Source organism: Megascapheus bottae, chromosome 14 (assembly GCF_031878675.1).
Source record: "Megascapheus bottae isolate mThoBot1 chromosome 14, mThoBot2.hap1, whole genome shotgun sequence".
NCBI lineage: Eukaryota > Metazoa > Chordata > Mammalia > Rodentia > Geomyidae > Megascapheus > Megascapheus bottae.
The window spans coordinates 23,493,728-23,508,123 of record NC_143522.1 but is presented as its reverse complement, the minus strand read 5'-3'; the positions used below and the strand labels follow the sequence as shown (position 1 = coordinate 23,508,123).

The 14,396-nt window shown below is 47.4% G+C and overlaps 1 protein-coding gene across 4 annotated transcripts in view; it reads left to right on the top strand.

The window, feature by feature from the left end:
• Ttc7b (tetratricopeptide repeat domain 7B) overlaps positions 1-14,396 on the top strand; it is a 188,645-nt gene that overhangs the window by 20,634 nt on the left and 153,615 nt on the right. For all 4 annotated transcript variants that reach the window (XM_090344701.1, XM_090344704.1, XM_090344699.1 and 1 more), the window contains exon 3: positions 3,530-3,698. In XM_090344701.1, the coding sequence (XP_090200827.1) occupies positions 3,530-3,698 (169 nt within the window). The remainder of the gene's footprint in view (positions 1-3,529; positions 3,699-14,396) is intronic.

Below are 14,396 nucleotides of genomic sequence, written 5' to 3'. Positions count from 1 at the left end.
ATTGTGGGCCTCTGGGATGAGAGGGCACTCTGGGGAGTGCTGGTGCCATCTCTGGACAATGTGTGGCTGAAAGGATGCCCAGGGAGAGCCCTCTAGGCTGGCTGACTGCCTGAGGGGCTACAGCCCAAGGGGGTCTCTGGTGAGTCTTCAGTCCTCTCCTCCTGAGCCAGGGCACTGTTTTCCACTGGGGCTTGAAGCATCATTCAGAACTCAACTGGATGCTTTCCTCTACTCTAGGAAAGAAAAGTCAGTCAGCAGGTTATTAATGCACAGTTTCCTGCCTCAGTCGTGTTGCTCAGGAGCTGCCCTTCAGCTTCTCTGCTCTGTTTTCCGTCTCCTTGTGTGTTGCCTCTTCCTCCTTGTGACACAGCCCCCCAATGTCCTGCTTCTTCCCGGGCCACCGCTGCTTCACTTGGCCTGCTCCTTCCTGCTCTGGACACTTCATCCTGTCCCCTGGATGCTTTACTGCCTTTCCTGCTCTCTGAGGTCCCGGTCACCAAGATGGCAGCCAGCTTGCCTATCCTGCCCCGTCCATCTTGTTCAAGGTTCCCCTTTCTCTCCACTATGAGTTTTCCCCAGAGCACAAGCAGTCTGATTTGGAGCTGTGACTTGCACCTTCCTCGCAGCTGATAAGTAGCTTCTGTTTGTCTTCTCTTCCTGCCTCCAAGTCTTCTGGGACTACTTCTCCGGCCCCATTCTTCTCTGACTGCATATTTTCCCTGGAAGCCAAATTTTCTTTGGCTTCACCTTTTGCATCTCTGCTGTGAATTTATGCCTGCCTCCAGCTTGCTGTGTGATCCCCGAGAGGTCACTTCTCGGGGCGAAGGGGGGTTCAGTTTTTGTGGGTTTGGATGGCGTGGGGTATATCGGGACCCAGCCAGCTTCTGCATGTTCTAAGCCGGGAGCTTTTCTCTGAATCGTTCTCTCTTTCTGTCATCAGGCCTCCTCCATGCTGTTGCAGTTAAGGCCATGGTTCAGTTAGGGCACTTGAGTGTGTCAACTCTTCTAACCAAGGAGCTCTGCCTGACCCTCCTGGTGGCTCTTGGTCAGCAGGAAAGGGGGCAGTGGGTCCAAGATTCACAGGTCACAGGGACAGCCAGGCAGTACCTAATGTTTTGCTAGGAGGTGTGAGGTCGTGCCTGTATGGTAAGGAGAGACCTCTTACTCATATCTTTCTCACTCCTAATCCTCTACTTTCATCTTGAAAAATGAGCCACTTGTTTCACCCATCTTTGGGCCTCATCGTTACCAATCAGATGTGGCAGTATAAACACACTGGGTTTTAAAGTTAAATTCCTCAGTTTGAGTCCCAGCTCTGGGACTGTGTTGGGAAGTTACCAACCTCTTTGGACTTCATGTTTCTCAGTTGGATCCCTCCCGTTGTTCAGAGGCTTAAATGTAGATATTATTTAAATCGTGTATTCACTATTCTTGCATTACCCTAGCCAGGCCATTGATTGATCTACCTAAGAATTTCTCTCTCATTGCTTTTTTTAAAAAATTTTTTGGTGCCTGTCCTGAGACTTGAACTCAGATCCTAGGTGCTGTCCCTGAGCTTGTTTTTGCTCAAAGTTATCACTCTACCATTTTGAGCCATAGTGCCATTTCTGGCTTTTTGGTTTTTTATTAGAGGTGAAAGTCTCACAGACTTTCCTGCTCAGGCTGGCTTTGAACTGTGATCCTCAGATCTTCTTGAGTAGCTAGGATTACAGGCGTGAGCCACTGACCTGACACTTGGCTCCCACTTGCTGTTTTCTAGCTTCTTCCCCTGTATACACAGTGTTCAGAGCTGCGCAGCTTTTGCTTGCATGTTGCCCCACCCACCCTGGCTAGTATGAAACTTCTTTCTTGACCTTCAGCCACCATTTCCAGTGAGGCCTGAAGTTAGAAAGAACATCGGAATAAGATATGGGGAACTTGGCTTTCTGATTTAAGACAAGAAAATTGTGCTTTTCAGGAGCCAGGCAGCCACCATCTCCCACCACTCAGCAGTGGAGCGGCTTTGGCCTTGGCCTTGGCCCTGCAGCTTCCTCTCTGTACAATGCCTTGGCTGGACTCACCCAGCAAGGCCCTCCCCAGGTGTCCAGCCTGTGTCTCTGGACTTGTAATTTCCTCCAACTGGAATCTCCATCTGCTCCTTCAATTTCCTTTTCCCTTTTCTTTCTTCCTTTTTTTTTTTTTTAAATTGGCTTATTGAATTGAAGCCGCTCTATATAACTTCTTAAAGAGAATTTTTTAAACAACTATTTTTTGTGGTAAAATATATGTAACAAAATTATATGCCATTTTAATCATTTTGAAGTGTACCATTGAAGTGGCATTACATACTTGGACTTCATGGTGCACCATCACCACCATTCATCTCTGGAAATCTCTTCTCACCCCATACCACTGTGCAGTGCTGCTGTGCCACGCTCTGCCTGGTCGTGGCTTCAGGTATGCACTGAGAGATTTAGCCTTGCTGCTTGCTCAAGAGAGGAAGGTGTAAGAGAGGGTGATGGGTCTCTTTCTTCACCTAGCTGACCCACTCTTGTCTTCCCAGCAGATGAGGTATGGGTAAAGCAGGGCAGAGGTCAGAGCTGCTGGGTTGCTTGGGAGAGCCACAGAGAGGCAACCTGGATGTAAGCAGCTTCACAAGCTGGAATGCTGTGGAAAGGATTTCCCCAGGAAAGCAAGTGGTGGCTCTGCACCCATCTGGAAAGCTTCTCCTTGGGTTGTTAGGTTCCAGTATTGTGTTATTGGGTTCTAGGCCCAGGGCCTTCATAAGACACCTCTGAATCTCTCTCTCTTTCTCTCTTTTTTTTAAAAAAAGTTGATATATTTTTTGTTTTGTTTTCTTGTTACCTAACCCCCACCCCCGCTCCTAGCCCCCCTTCCCCCTACAAAGCATATTTGTCTTTCCCCATTACACTATGCTGATCTCTTTGGAAATGTGTGTTCATGTTGTTCCTGTTCTACTCTGAAAGCGTTCTATTCTGGGTCCAGCCAAGTCCATGAACCTGAGCTACATGGGTTGCTTTGTTTGCTTTGGGCTTGTTTTTCCCCCTACACAATTTTATGTAGGTAGAAGTCACCGCCATACATTTCACCCATGTAAAGTACCGAGTTCAGTGGCTCCAGTATCTGAATGAAGCTGTGCACTCATGACCCTGATGCATTAATTTTTGGACATTTTCATTATACCAAAAAGAAACTCCATAATCAAATGAGGTACCCTTAGCAACCACAGGCACACGATTTTCTTTCTGACTGTACAGACTTATTTTCTAGATAGTTCGTGGAGAGGGCGTTATATGTCGCCTTCTCATTTAGTGTAATGGTTGGGAGATTTTGCTTATGTGTCATTTCTTCATTTCTTTAAAAAAATTACAACTGGGTAAAATTCCATTTTAGGGCTGAGTCTTCTTCCATTTTGGTGGATGTTGATTTGCGTACATTTTCTGGCCACGGGCACCAGATGGCTGGGCCGTGAGGGAACAGCACATGTAGTATGGCGTGAGGATTTTTTATTTTTTACTTTTCTTTCTAGTCAGAATTCCTACAAGAATCCAATCTGATCATGGCCAAGTTGAATTATGTGGAAGGAGATTTTAAGGAAGCTCTGAACATCTACGCCCGGGTAGGCCTCGATGACTTGGCGCTGACCGCCGTCCCTCCGTACCGGCTGCGGATGATCGCAGAGGCCTACGCTACCAAAGGTGAGGCCTGCGCTCCCCCCTCCACGCGTGCTCCCTTGGCCCCCTGACTGACTTCTGTGCCCTTGGCTGGTCCCAGCTCAGCTGCCTGGATGGGCCCATCGCACATCTGGGCTGATTGTAAACTAACATTGTTTTCCCAGAGCCTCTCAGTTACCACTGAAGGGAACCAAGGGTAATCATTTTGGTGACAATTCTTGAGAATTAAATGTGCAACTGTGGCAAGTCACTACACAGTATATCCAGGGACCTCAGGACAATCACAGTTTTCTTCACTGATGCCACTTTGGGTTAATGAAGCCAGTGGGTTGCTACATGACAATTATGGTGCCAATCAGCCCTCTAAGGTTAACTGGTTTCCTGCTCATGGGAGAGAAGAAAGTATAAATAGTGTAAGTATCTAGTGCTTGTCATCTAGTGTGAGAGGAAAGGCTGGTTATATGTATTGTTTAGGACATCTTTTTATTTATTTATTTTTATTTATTATTTTTTTTTTGGTCGGTTGTGGGACTTGAACTCTGGGCCTGGAACTGTCCCTGAGCTCTTCAACCCAAGGCTACCACCCTACCCCTGAGCCACAGCGCCACTTCTGGTTTTCTGGTGATTAATTGGAGATAAGAGTCTCAGACTTTTTAGTGCCCAGGCTGGCTTTGAGCCATGATCCTCAGATCTCAGCCTCCTGAGTAGCTAGGATTACAGGCGTGAGCAAGGACATCTTATTGTTGTCACATTGCCATTCCCTCCCCTGAAGCAGGTATAACCATATCCACTTCCCAGAATTATTGTGGGGATGAAGTCACTTGGTGTGGGACTACACATTCCCAGTTCTCAGGAGATGGGAGCCTCAGCCAGGCAGCAGGTGCTGAACGCCAGGGATGGTGACAAGAAAGGCATCTTTAGACTTCCAGGGTGAGGGACACTTGGGTCTAGACATCTTGAGGTCTTGAGAAGTGGACAGCTGGAAGCCAGTCATCCACTGCCTGCCCCGTGCTGCTCAGTCCATGCATGTGGCTGACTGTAGATGCATAGGGTCCAGGGCCCGGGGTGGCTTCATTGTCCAGATCAGCAGGCTGCTTGTATGCAGCTATAGCCTGAGGTGGTCCAGCTTGTCTGGTCAGTGGTCCTGCTCAGTATGGAACGAGAGGCCTGGCCAAGGTGCACTTCCTAAAAGCTTGGTGACAGGCTTGATGTGTTTACCCAGTTCCCTGAGGAGCCAGGAGGACTTCCAGGTTCATTTAATTAATCTTCTAAATGCCCCCCCGCAGGCTAGACAAAGATACCATCGTTCTTGACAGGCCATTTAGGCAGGTGAGTGGGCATGGTTCATTGAGGCTGTCCCTGGGGTTCTGGGAGCATCTGCCTCTGTCGTGTCTGCCTGAGGTGTGGGGTGTGCCAGAGGCTCAGCCACAGCTGTCCTCCTCTCTCTCCCATGCTTCCAGCCTGCCACAGGCTGTAGGGAGCGCTGTGTGTGTGTGTGTGTGTGTGTGTGTGTGTGTGCGTGTGTGCGTGTGTGCATGTGTGCGGACACATGCACAGGCACACATGCACTCATGTATGTGTGTTATTTGGGAACTAGTATGGAATGAGAGCAAAGCTTCGTTGGCCAATTTCTAGTCACTCCGTTGACCTGGGGCATGCTGGGATGTGGCAGGAGATGATTTGTTGATTGGTAGTGGGAAGGGCTCTAGCCTGTGTTACACTGGGGTACAGGTCTAAATATCAGTCTTGAGATGGCAGATGGAGGTAGAATGTCTGCAGTTGGTACTACTGGCTCAGTTTCATGGCTGCCATGCAAGATGGACAAGGAGGACAAGAGACTTGGCCCCCTCATGGTAGGTGGTTAGCAGTGGGCCCTTAGCCACAAGTATGGCATTTGGCTTACTTGCTGTCCTCAGGATATAGCACAGTGTTACTGTGGTAGATCCATTCTATTGATATTATTGGTAAAGATTCCCAGGTTCTCATAGGTTATTCTAGTGTTCTGGGAGCCTTTACTTCTAGCCTACCATGATCAGTATGTTTGCTGTGTCCTCATGTGGATACACTGAGCCTGTATTACTCACTCCGACTCTTGTCTTCACATCAGCTGATAGAATGCCTTCATATTGTCCACAGATATTCTCTCTCTCTCTTTTATTTTTCTTTGTTGGTCGTGGTGCCTGAACTCTGGGCCTGGGCGCTGTCCCTGACCTCTTCAACTCAAGGCTAGCACTCTACCCCTGGGCCTGGCCATTGTCCCTGAGCTCTTCAGTTCAAGGCTACTGCCCTACTCCTTGAGCAACAGCCCTACTTCTGGTTTTCTGGTGGTTAATTGGAGATAAGAGTCTCTTGGACTTTAGTGCCTGGGCTGGCTTTGAACCACAACCCTCAGATCTCAGCCACTTGAGTAGCTAGGACTATAGGCATGAGCCACTGGACCAGCTAGGTCTTCTCTTTTTCCCATAGGATATTTCATTAAGGAGCTACTAAGGCCCCCTCCCTTTTCTCCCCTCTTTCAAACCTAAGTAGAGAAACTGAGGATGGGAGCAGACGATCTGGGAACTTGTAGCTGCTGACATATTAAGTTGATCAAGAGAGTGGAAGACTTGGTGCTGGGACACAGATGGAGGGCAAGACATCCAGCAGCCATGGGCATTCTTCTCCCATGGGAGGAATTAGGACAGTAAGGTGACAACTACTATCTGTACTGAACTTAGATCTTCAGGACATGGGCTACTGCCTGTACCCGGACCCTGGAACTGGAAGCCACATGCCTTCCTGAGATGGTCTTTCTAAATGGCCTTGGGATGAGCCTCATGGTGATAAAGGGACCCAAATCTAACAGCTCCATTGTGTGGGGGCAGGTGGGGTTCAGCAGTCCACCAGATGAAGCTGGCAGAGCAGCTCCACTCCCCATGGTCACCAACCAACTGCCAGGCCTCAGTTCTCATCAGTGGCTAGGGCGCTGACATACTGCAGCCCGTGCAAGGGGCAAAGAGGAAGCCATGTGGAACAGTGGGCACATCACATCAGGTCTGCTGATGATTCTCCAGGGAGATGGACCTACAAGACTGTATCACCAGGCACCTGCAGGAGGAGTGAGACATGGCATGAGTGAGAGGGGCATGCCAGCTGCTGGGCAGATGTGTCCATCGGGGTCCAGTTGGAACTGCCTGAGGATGCCAGGACAGAAGGAACCTGCACATGGGTGGGGAAAGAGGCATGCAGGGCCATGAGGGCTTGGCACTGGAGAGAGGCCACTGGGAACCTAGAAAGACCAGAAGCTTGCTCTGGAAAGTAAATGACAATGACACAAGCCTCTTTTGCACAAATGTTTTATCTTCCATAGTGGAAGACTGGTCTAGACAAGGGAAGGAACTGGGTTCAGGGAACCAGGGGGCAAGATGAGAAGTTTAGACAAGTGGGGAGGGAGGTTCTTGGTAGGAAACTTTGCTGCCAAGTTCTGTGGCCTTTGTGACCAGGTGAATGGGGGTGACAGTAATATTTGCACCGCATGTTCCCTCTCAGTGTGGGGAACAAGTATACTCACAGCACTTGGCACAGTTCCTGGCAGATCACAGACGCCCACATTTTCCTATGACCCCTGGAGGCTGATCATAAGTACCTTTTAGACTCCCCAGGGCGTCTCCAGTTATGGGACAGGGGAAATTTTCTCCCAAGTACATTGAGCCCCACGGACCTGCCTTTATGGATGCAGAGCTTGGCATCAGTGAGTCTGAGGGAATTTTTTTTAGAGGAACATCACCTGGAGACGTCAGACCTGAAGTGTTCCTTAGGGAAAAGAGAACTCTTTTGATGTTGGAGTATGGGCATACCCACTCTTTAGGGGGGAGAGGGGTGGCTTCCGGGCCGGTGGGTGGGGTTTGGCTATGTGTCCTGTGCCTTCAGCCACGTCTAGGTGGGACCTGGCAAGATCTGAGGTCTTTTGAGTTGGGTGATTTGACCACAAAATGCCTTTGCCATTGGAATGCAACGGTCAGTTCAAGAAGTGTTGCTTTAAGGTGAAGCAACCACAACCCTTGGGTAACTGCCATTGTGAGATGCCCACTGAGGCTCTGGCAGCTGGAAAGGGAACTCAGAGGAGCAGAAGCCGTCATGGGCCAGGCCTCAGGGAGGAGGGCTTGTATCTACTGCCCAGGCGTCCCCTACCAGCCAGGAGCCTGGCTTGTCCTAGGAGACGAATTCTCCGCAGGCTTCTCTTCCAAACTGTGAGCTCACCAATCCCCTGTGCTTCCCAGAGTGGCTTGCACATAGGGACAGCAGTGAGGAGGTGGTGATGAATTATAAATTGCTCCCCCTTGGAAAATGGCTGTAGAACTGGCAGGAGCCCACCACTCCCTGCCCCACTGTGTGTAACTGGGTATGCGATGTATGGTGGAGGGTCAGAGAAGGAATGGAGGGAGAGCCCTGTCCTCGACAGGTGCTCTCACATGAGGTATTTCAGAAGTCTAGCTGTCAACACTTACAAGTGCTTGACTTTAAACAAAGGACCCACCTCCCAAAACATTTGCATCTCAGCTTTGTGTCTCCACACACCCACAGGCCTCAGCTGAGCATGCTCCATCTTCAGGCCAGGAGACCCAAAGCATCTGCCAACAGAATGTTTTGGGAAGAGACCATCTGGGAATTGTGGCCTGATTTCTACCAGGGCAAAGTGTGGCCACCCCAGCATCACAGAGACAATCCATGGGCAACCCGTGTTTATCAGGCATTGTTCTGGGGTTCTCAGGTCACGGACATGGACTCTGTCCTTGAGTCCCAGGAGAACTGGATGTGGTGGACAGGCTCCAGGCTGCCTGTCTCCCATCTGTGCCCAAAGTATGCTGAGGGGGTGGAGGGAGCCCCAGGTCCTCCCTGACACTTTCCTCTGCATGGACAGAAGGATCTGAGCCAGGTGACTCCTTTGCTGGCTTCAGGCTCAGCACGACTTTCAGGACTTGCCTTTTTTTTTTTTTTTTTTTTTTTGCCAGTCCTGGGCTTGAGCTCAGGGGTGGGTCCTTGGGTTTTCTCAAGGCTAGGGCTCTACCACTTGAGCCACAGCACCATTTCTGGCTTTTTTTCTATGTATGTAGTACCGAGGAATCGAACCCAGGTCTTCGTGCATGCTAGGCAAGCACTCTACCACTAGGCCAAACTCTCGGCCCCAGGACTTGACTTTTGAGGCTTCTTATTCACATATCCTACCAGAAGCCATGTCACCTTCTTGCCTAGCCCCAGCCAGCTATTTCACAAATAAACAGCTGCATTCTGCCTGCAGAGGGTGTGCAAAGGGTATGCAGAGGGCAGTGAAAACCAGGGTTTTGGGACATCAGGCTGCAGCTTGTGCCTTTGGCATATGCAAAGGGGTGTGGGCTACCCAAAGCCAGGCTAATGCTATTGAGTTAGACACTATGGGTTCACGTCTGTAACACTAGCTGTCTGGGAGACAAAGATTGGGAGAATCACAGTTTGAGGCCACCTCAGGGAAAATGTTGTCAAGACCCCATTTCATTCAATGGAAGTTGGGCATAACGGTATGTGCCTGCCATCCCAGCTACACGGGAGGCGTAAATGGGAGAATTGTAGTCTAGCTAGTTCAGGCATCCCTTATGCTCAAAATAACTAAAACAAAAAAAGGCTGACAGCATGGCTCAAGTGGTAGAGCACCTGCTTAGAAAGTACAAAGTTCTGAATTCAAACCTGACTACTGTCACCCCACCTCGTAAAAAAAAATCCCTTTTGCAGTTTTCTTTATTTGTGTTAAAACAAACAACAAACGAACCCCAAGTGGTCTGAGTGGCAGCTGGATTCAGGGTTCAAAGACACACATTCTTTCTGCTTCTCAGGACTCTTTCAGTTCCCAGCTCACACTCCCTGTTTGTGGAGCAGCTCCAGATTCTCCTCCTCACACTCAGCAGGGTTCTAGGCGGGTGTACAGCAACCACACCTGCGGTGACCCGAGAGAAGCAGTGTGTGGCTGAAGTCCACAACACTGGTTCGCCTCACCACACCCAGCTCCCTCGGCTCGCTTTCTCCTGTGAGGCAGCTACGCAGGGAAGGAATCAGGTGGCCATCCTGACAGGATCGCTGTGGACTGGCCCTGGCCTTGGGAGCAGGCGATGCTCAAGGCATGGAACGTCAAGGACAGAACAGCCTGCAGTCAGCTCTTGGGCATGGAAGGCTCCGGAGGAAGAAAGCCTCCTCACTCTGGCCTCAGAGAATGGGAAGTGTATAGAGTCCACATCCACAAGTTTTAGTGACAGTCACAGCGGCCGCAGGGTGGACTTCTCTGAGGGGTGGATGCTTGGATTTGTGTCTGAGGATCCGTGCCTGAAGGTCAGTGTGTGCTGGGGAATTTTGAATGCACTTGTCCTGACGACACTCCTGTGCCATGAGAGGGGCCAGGCGGCCCAGGCCTGGGGTGAGATGGGGTTCCATCTCCAGCATGTGTGCTCTTTCTGCTTGCTAGAGCTGCACTCCATGGCAGCCTGTGTTCCTTTAGAGTGGCAATGTTGATGGTACCTGGTGTCACGTGACACACGTGGAATCTGTTCAGATTTCAGATCCCATGTCATCTAGTGTCACTTTACCAAAAAAAAAAAAATCTACTTAGAGCCCTGGAAGATGAAATAAGACAAAGCAGAAGATGCTTTGAAATATGTAGATGAGGTCAATGTAAAGGGCTTTGTGCGCTGTGACTTCAGTTCAGAGAGCTTGGGGACAGCAGGTGGCCGCCTGGCCCCCACCTCCCCACCCACACGGACAGCCCATGCCGAGGTGGATGCGACCCTTCCCCCACAGTGATATTTGGTTATTCTTAAGATAGGCGGGACACATGTGTATTATATAAAATCCAGCCGTGCAGACAAGGCAAACAAACATTAAAAATAACGGTTTCCCACTCCATGGACGCAGGTGCTGCTAGCGCTTACTGCATTTTCTCCCAGACCTTTCCTGCACTTACCATATGTGTGATTTTTAAAATAAGAATGGGATGTTTTTTTTTGCCACATCTACTGTTTTTTTTTTCAGGTTGGATTTTTTTCATATTTTTTATTGTAATTAGTAGAGGGCTTACAGTTATATTCTCCAGATAGAAGGTGCATTACTTCACACACATTGATACCCCTTCTCATGTTTTTGTCCCTACTTTCCTCTCCCCTCCCCCTCCCCACATACACTGTTTTTACTGTTTTGGCCAGAGATCTCAAGCATTTTCCATGATGGTAGATCTATTTTAGTGATCTTTAGGCACGGTATTCTCTTTTGTTGTTTGGATACGGTGTGATTTGTACACTCCTCCGAGAGGTGGACATTTGGGTTGTGATGAGCACTCTCCTCGCCTGGGCTTTTGTGCTTCTTCCTCCTGGCGTGCAAGGAGAACTTTCCAGATCCTGTGTCAAGAATGAAGTCTTTCTGGATTGCCCTCTGGTTTGTCTGTTTTTGTTTTGTGTTTGGCGGCAGTACTGTACTGGGACTTGAACTGGGGGCCTCCCACCCTTATTCAGCTTTTTTGTTCATGGCTGGTCCTCTGCCACTTGAGCCATGCTTCCCATTCCTGTGCGTGTGTTGAAGCCTTGGCCCCCAGTGGCACCCTTCAGGGAAAGTGGGGGGGGGTGCCTGGTTGTAGGAAGTGAGTCACTGGGTGTCTAGGTGTTCTATTTGTCATTGAAAGGAGCATTGAAGTGGACAATTACTATAGAATTGCATTTTCCTTTTAATTCTGTCAGAGTTTGCTTCCTATATTTTGGTGGTTTGTTATTAAGCTTATGTTTATAGTTGTCTTATCTCTGTGCCATATTGAGCCTTTTGTAGTATATCGTCTCCCTGTGGCTATTAGCATAGCCAACTTTGTTTCCTACTTGCATGGAATATCTATTATTGTCCTTCTGTGTCTTTGAATATGAGGTCTGTCATGTTTGATTGTTTTGTGCTGGTCCTGGGGCTTGAACTCAGGACCTGAGGCACGGTTCCACTTCCAGATCTTTTTTGGTAGTTTATTAGAGATAGTCTCCTGGCTGGTGCGGTGACTCACGTCTATAATCCTAGCCACTCAGCGGGGCTGAGATCTAAGGATCAAGGTTCAAAGCCAGCCCTGGCACAAAAGTACCTGAGACTCTTATCTCCAATTGATCTCTAGAAAATGGGAAGTGGGGCTTGGCTCAAGGGTAGGGCAGTAGCCTTGAGCTGAAGAGCTCAGGGACACTGTCCAGGCCTAGGGATAGGGTGGTAGCCTTGAGCTGAAGAGTCCCCAGGCCGAGTTCAAGCCCTATGACCCACCAAAAAAAAAAAAATTGGACTTTCCTGCCTGGGCTGGCTTTGAAAGACAATCCTAAGATCTCAGCCTCCTGAGTAGCTAAGATTACAGGTCTGAGCCACCAGAACCTATTTTCAAACTGCCTTTCTACTAACATGTCTTTTTTTTCATATTTTTTATTGTAATTAATAGAAGGGTTATATTATATTTGCCAGATAGAAGGTGCATTAATTCACGTACATTGATACCCTTTCTCATGTCTTGGTCCCCATTTCCCTCCCTCCCACCCCCACCTCTCATCTTGTTTTACCCCCCTTCCCTATCCAATTTCAAATAACCAAATATAAATATATCCAATATATCAGGTAACAAAGTAAGATACTGTAACAATATGAGATAATCAAGGGATAGCAAAAGAGATGAGAGATAACATAGTATGTCAAGGACAACAATCACTCATTATATGGCTTTTGTTTCTATATCCTAGAGGTCCTTTCATTTAGCGTCATACTGTATGGCCTTATGTATCAAGGTTTTGTTCTATTTCAAATCTCTGCTAGGAGAGCCCAAGGTTTCTACTGATTATGACAAATGAGGGAAACCATTGAGCCTATCTTCCTTTGAGTCTGGCTTACTTCACTTAATATGATTTTTTCTAAGTCTTTCCATTTCCTAACAAATGGGGCGATGTCATTCTTTCTGACAGCAGCATAGAATTCCATTGTGTACAAATACCACATCTTGTTGATCCACTCATCAACTGAGGGACATCTAGGTTGGTTCCATATCTTTGCTATGGTGAATAGTGCTGCAATGAACATAGTTGTGCTAGTGGATTTAGTCTGACCTTGTTTCTGGACCATTGGGTAAATGCCTAGTAGTGGAATTGCTGGGTAATAGGGCAGCTCTATGTTTAGTCTTTTGAGGAACTGCCATACTGCTTTCCATAGTGGTTGAATGAGTTTGCACTCCCACCAACAGTGTAGTAGTGATCCCTCCTGGCCACATCCCCTCCAGCATCTATTGTTATTAGTTTTCCTGATCCTGGCCATTCTAACTGGAGTGAGTTGGAATCTTAGAGTTGTTTTGAGTTGCATTTCTTTTATTACCAGAGATGTTGAACATTTCTTCATGTGTCTATAGGCCATTCTTGTTTCTTCTTCAGAGAAGACTCTCTTTAAGTCTTTGGCCCATCTTTTAATGGGATGGTTGTTTATTTGGAGATTAGTTTTGGGTTGATTCAATTTTTTGAGCTGTTGATATATTTTAGATATGAGGCCCTTGTCTGTTGTATGGTTGGTGATGATCTTCTCCCACTCTGTAGGCTTCCTAATTAATTTACTAGCTATGTCCTTTGCCATATAAAAGCTCTGCAGTTTAATGCAGTCCCACTTACCCAGCCTTTCTCTGATTTGTTGTGATTCTTGGTCCTTATTAAGAAAGTTTTGACCTGTGCCAAGGAGGCCTAGTGTATCTCCTATTCCTTCTTGTAAAGTTTTTAGTGTGTCAACTTTTGCCTCCAGGTCTTTGGTCCATTTGGAGTTCATTCTAGTGCAGGGTGACAAAGAAGGATCCAACTTTAGTCTTCTGCAGGTGCTTATCCAGTTCTGCCAGCACCACTTGTTGAAGAGGCTGTCTTTCTTCCATTCTATTTTTTTGGCTCCCTTGTCAAAGATTAGGTGGCCATAGGTCTGTGGTTTAATATCTGGGTCCTCAGTTCTATTCCATTGGTCTTCAGGCCTGTTCTTGTGCCAGTACCAAGCTGTTTTGATGATTATAGCTCTGTAATAGAGTCTAAAGTTTGGTATTGAAATTCCTCCTGCGCTGTTCTTTCTGCTAAGAAGTGTTTTTGCTATACGGGGTCTTTTATTATTCCATATGAAATTTTGGATTGTCTGTTCTATTTCTTTAAAGAATGGCATTGGGATATTGATGGGTATTGTGTTGAATTTGTAGATAGCCCTTGGCAAGATTGTCATTTTCACAATGTTGATTCTTCCAATCCAGGAGCATGGGAGGTTCTAGAAAATTCTCAAAGATGTTCTACACACAGAAAACCAACACAAATGTAATACAGAGAAAGACATGGCACCTAAAACTCATAACATCTAAGTACCACAAGAACTATCAAGACACAGGCCCTAATGAAAGCTTTTAAAAATGGCAGGAACTAATAAATATTTCTCAATCCTGACTCATTATCAATGGACTTAACTCTCCAATTAAACGGCATAGACTATCTAGTTGGATTAAAAAGCAAGATCCATCGTTCTGCTGTCTTCAAGAGACACATCTTACCCAAAAAAACAAACACCTTTTGAAAGTGAGAGGTTGGAATAAACTCTATCAAGCTAATAGCCCCCATAAACAGGCTGGAGTTGCCATCCTCATATCAGATAAAATAGACTTCAAACTAAAATTAGTGAGAAAAGACAAAGAAGGTTACTACATACTACTAAAGGGAT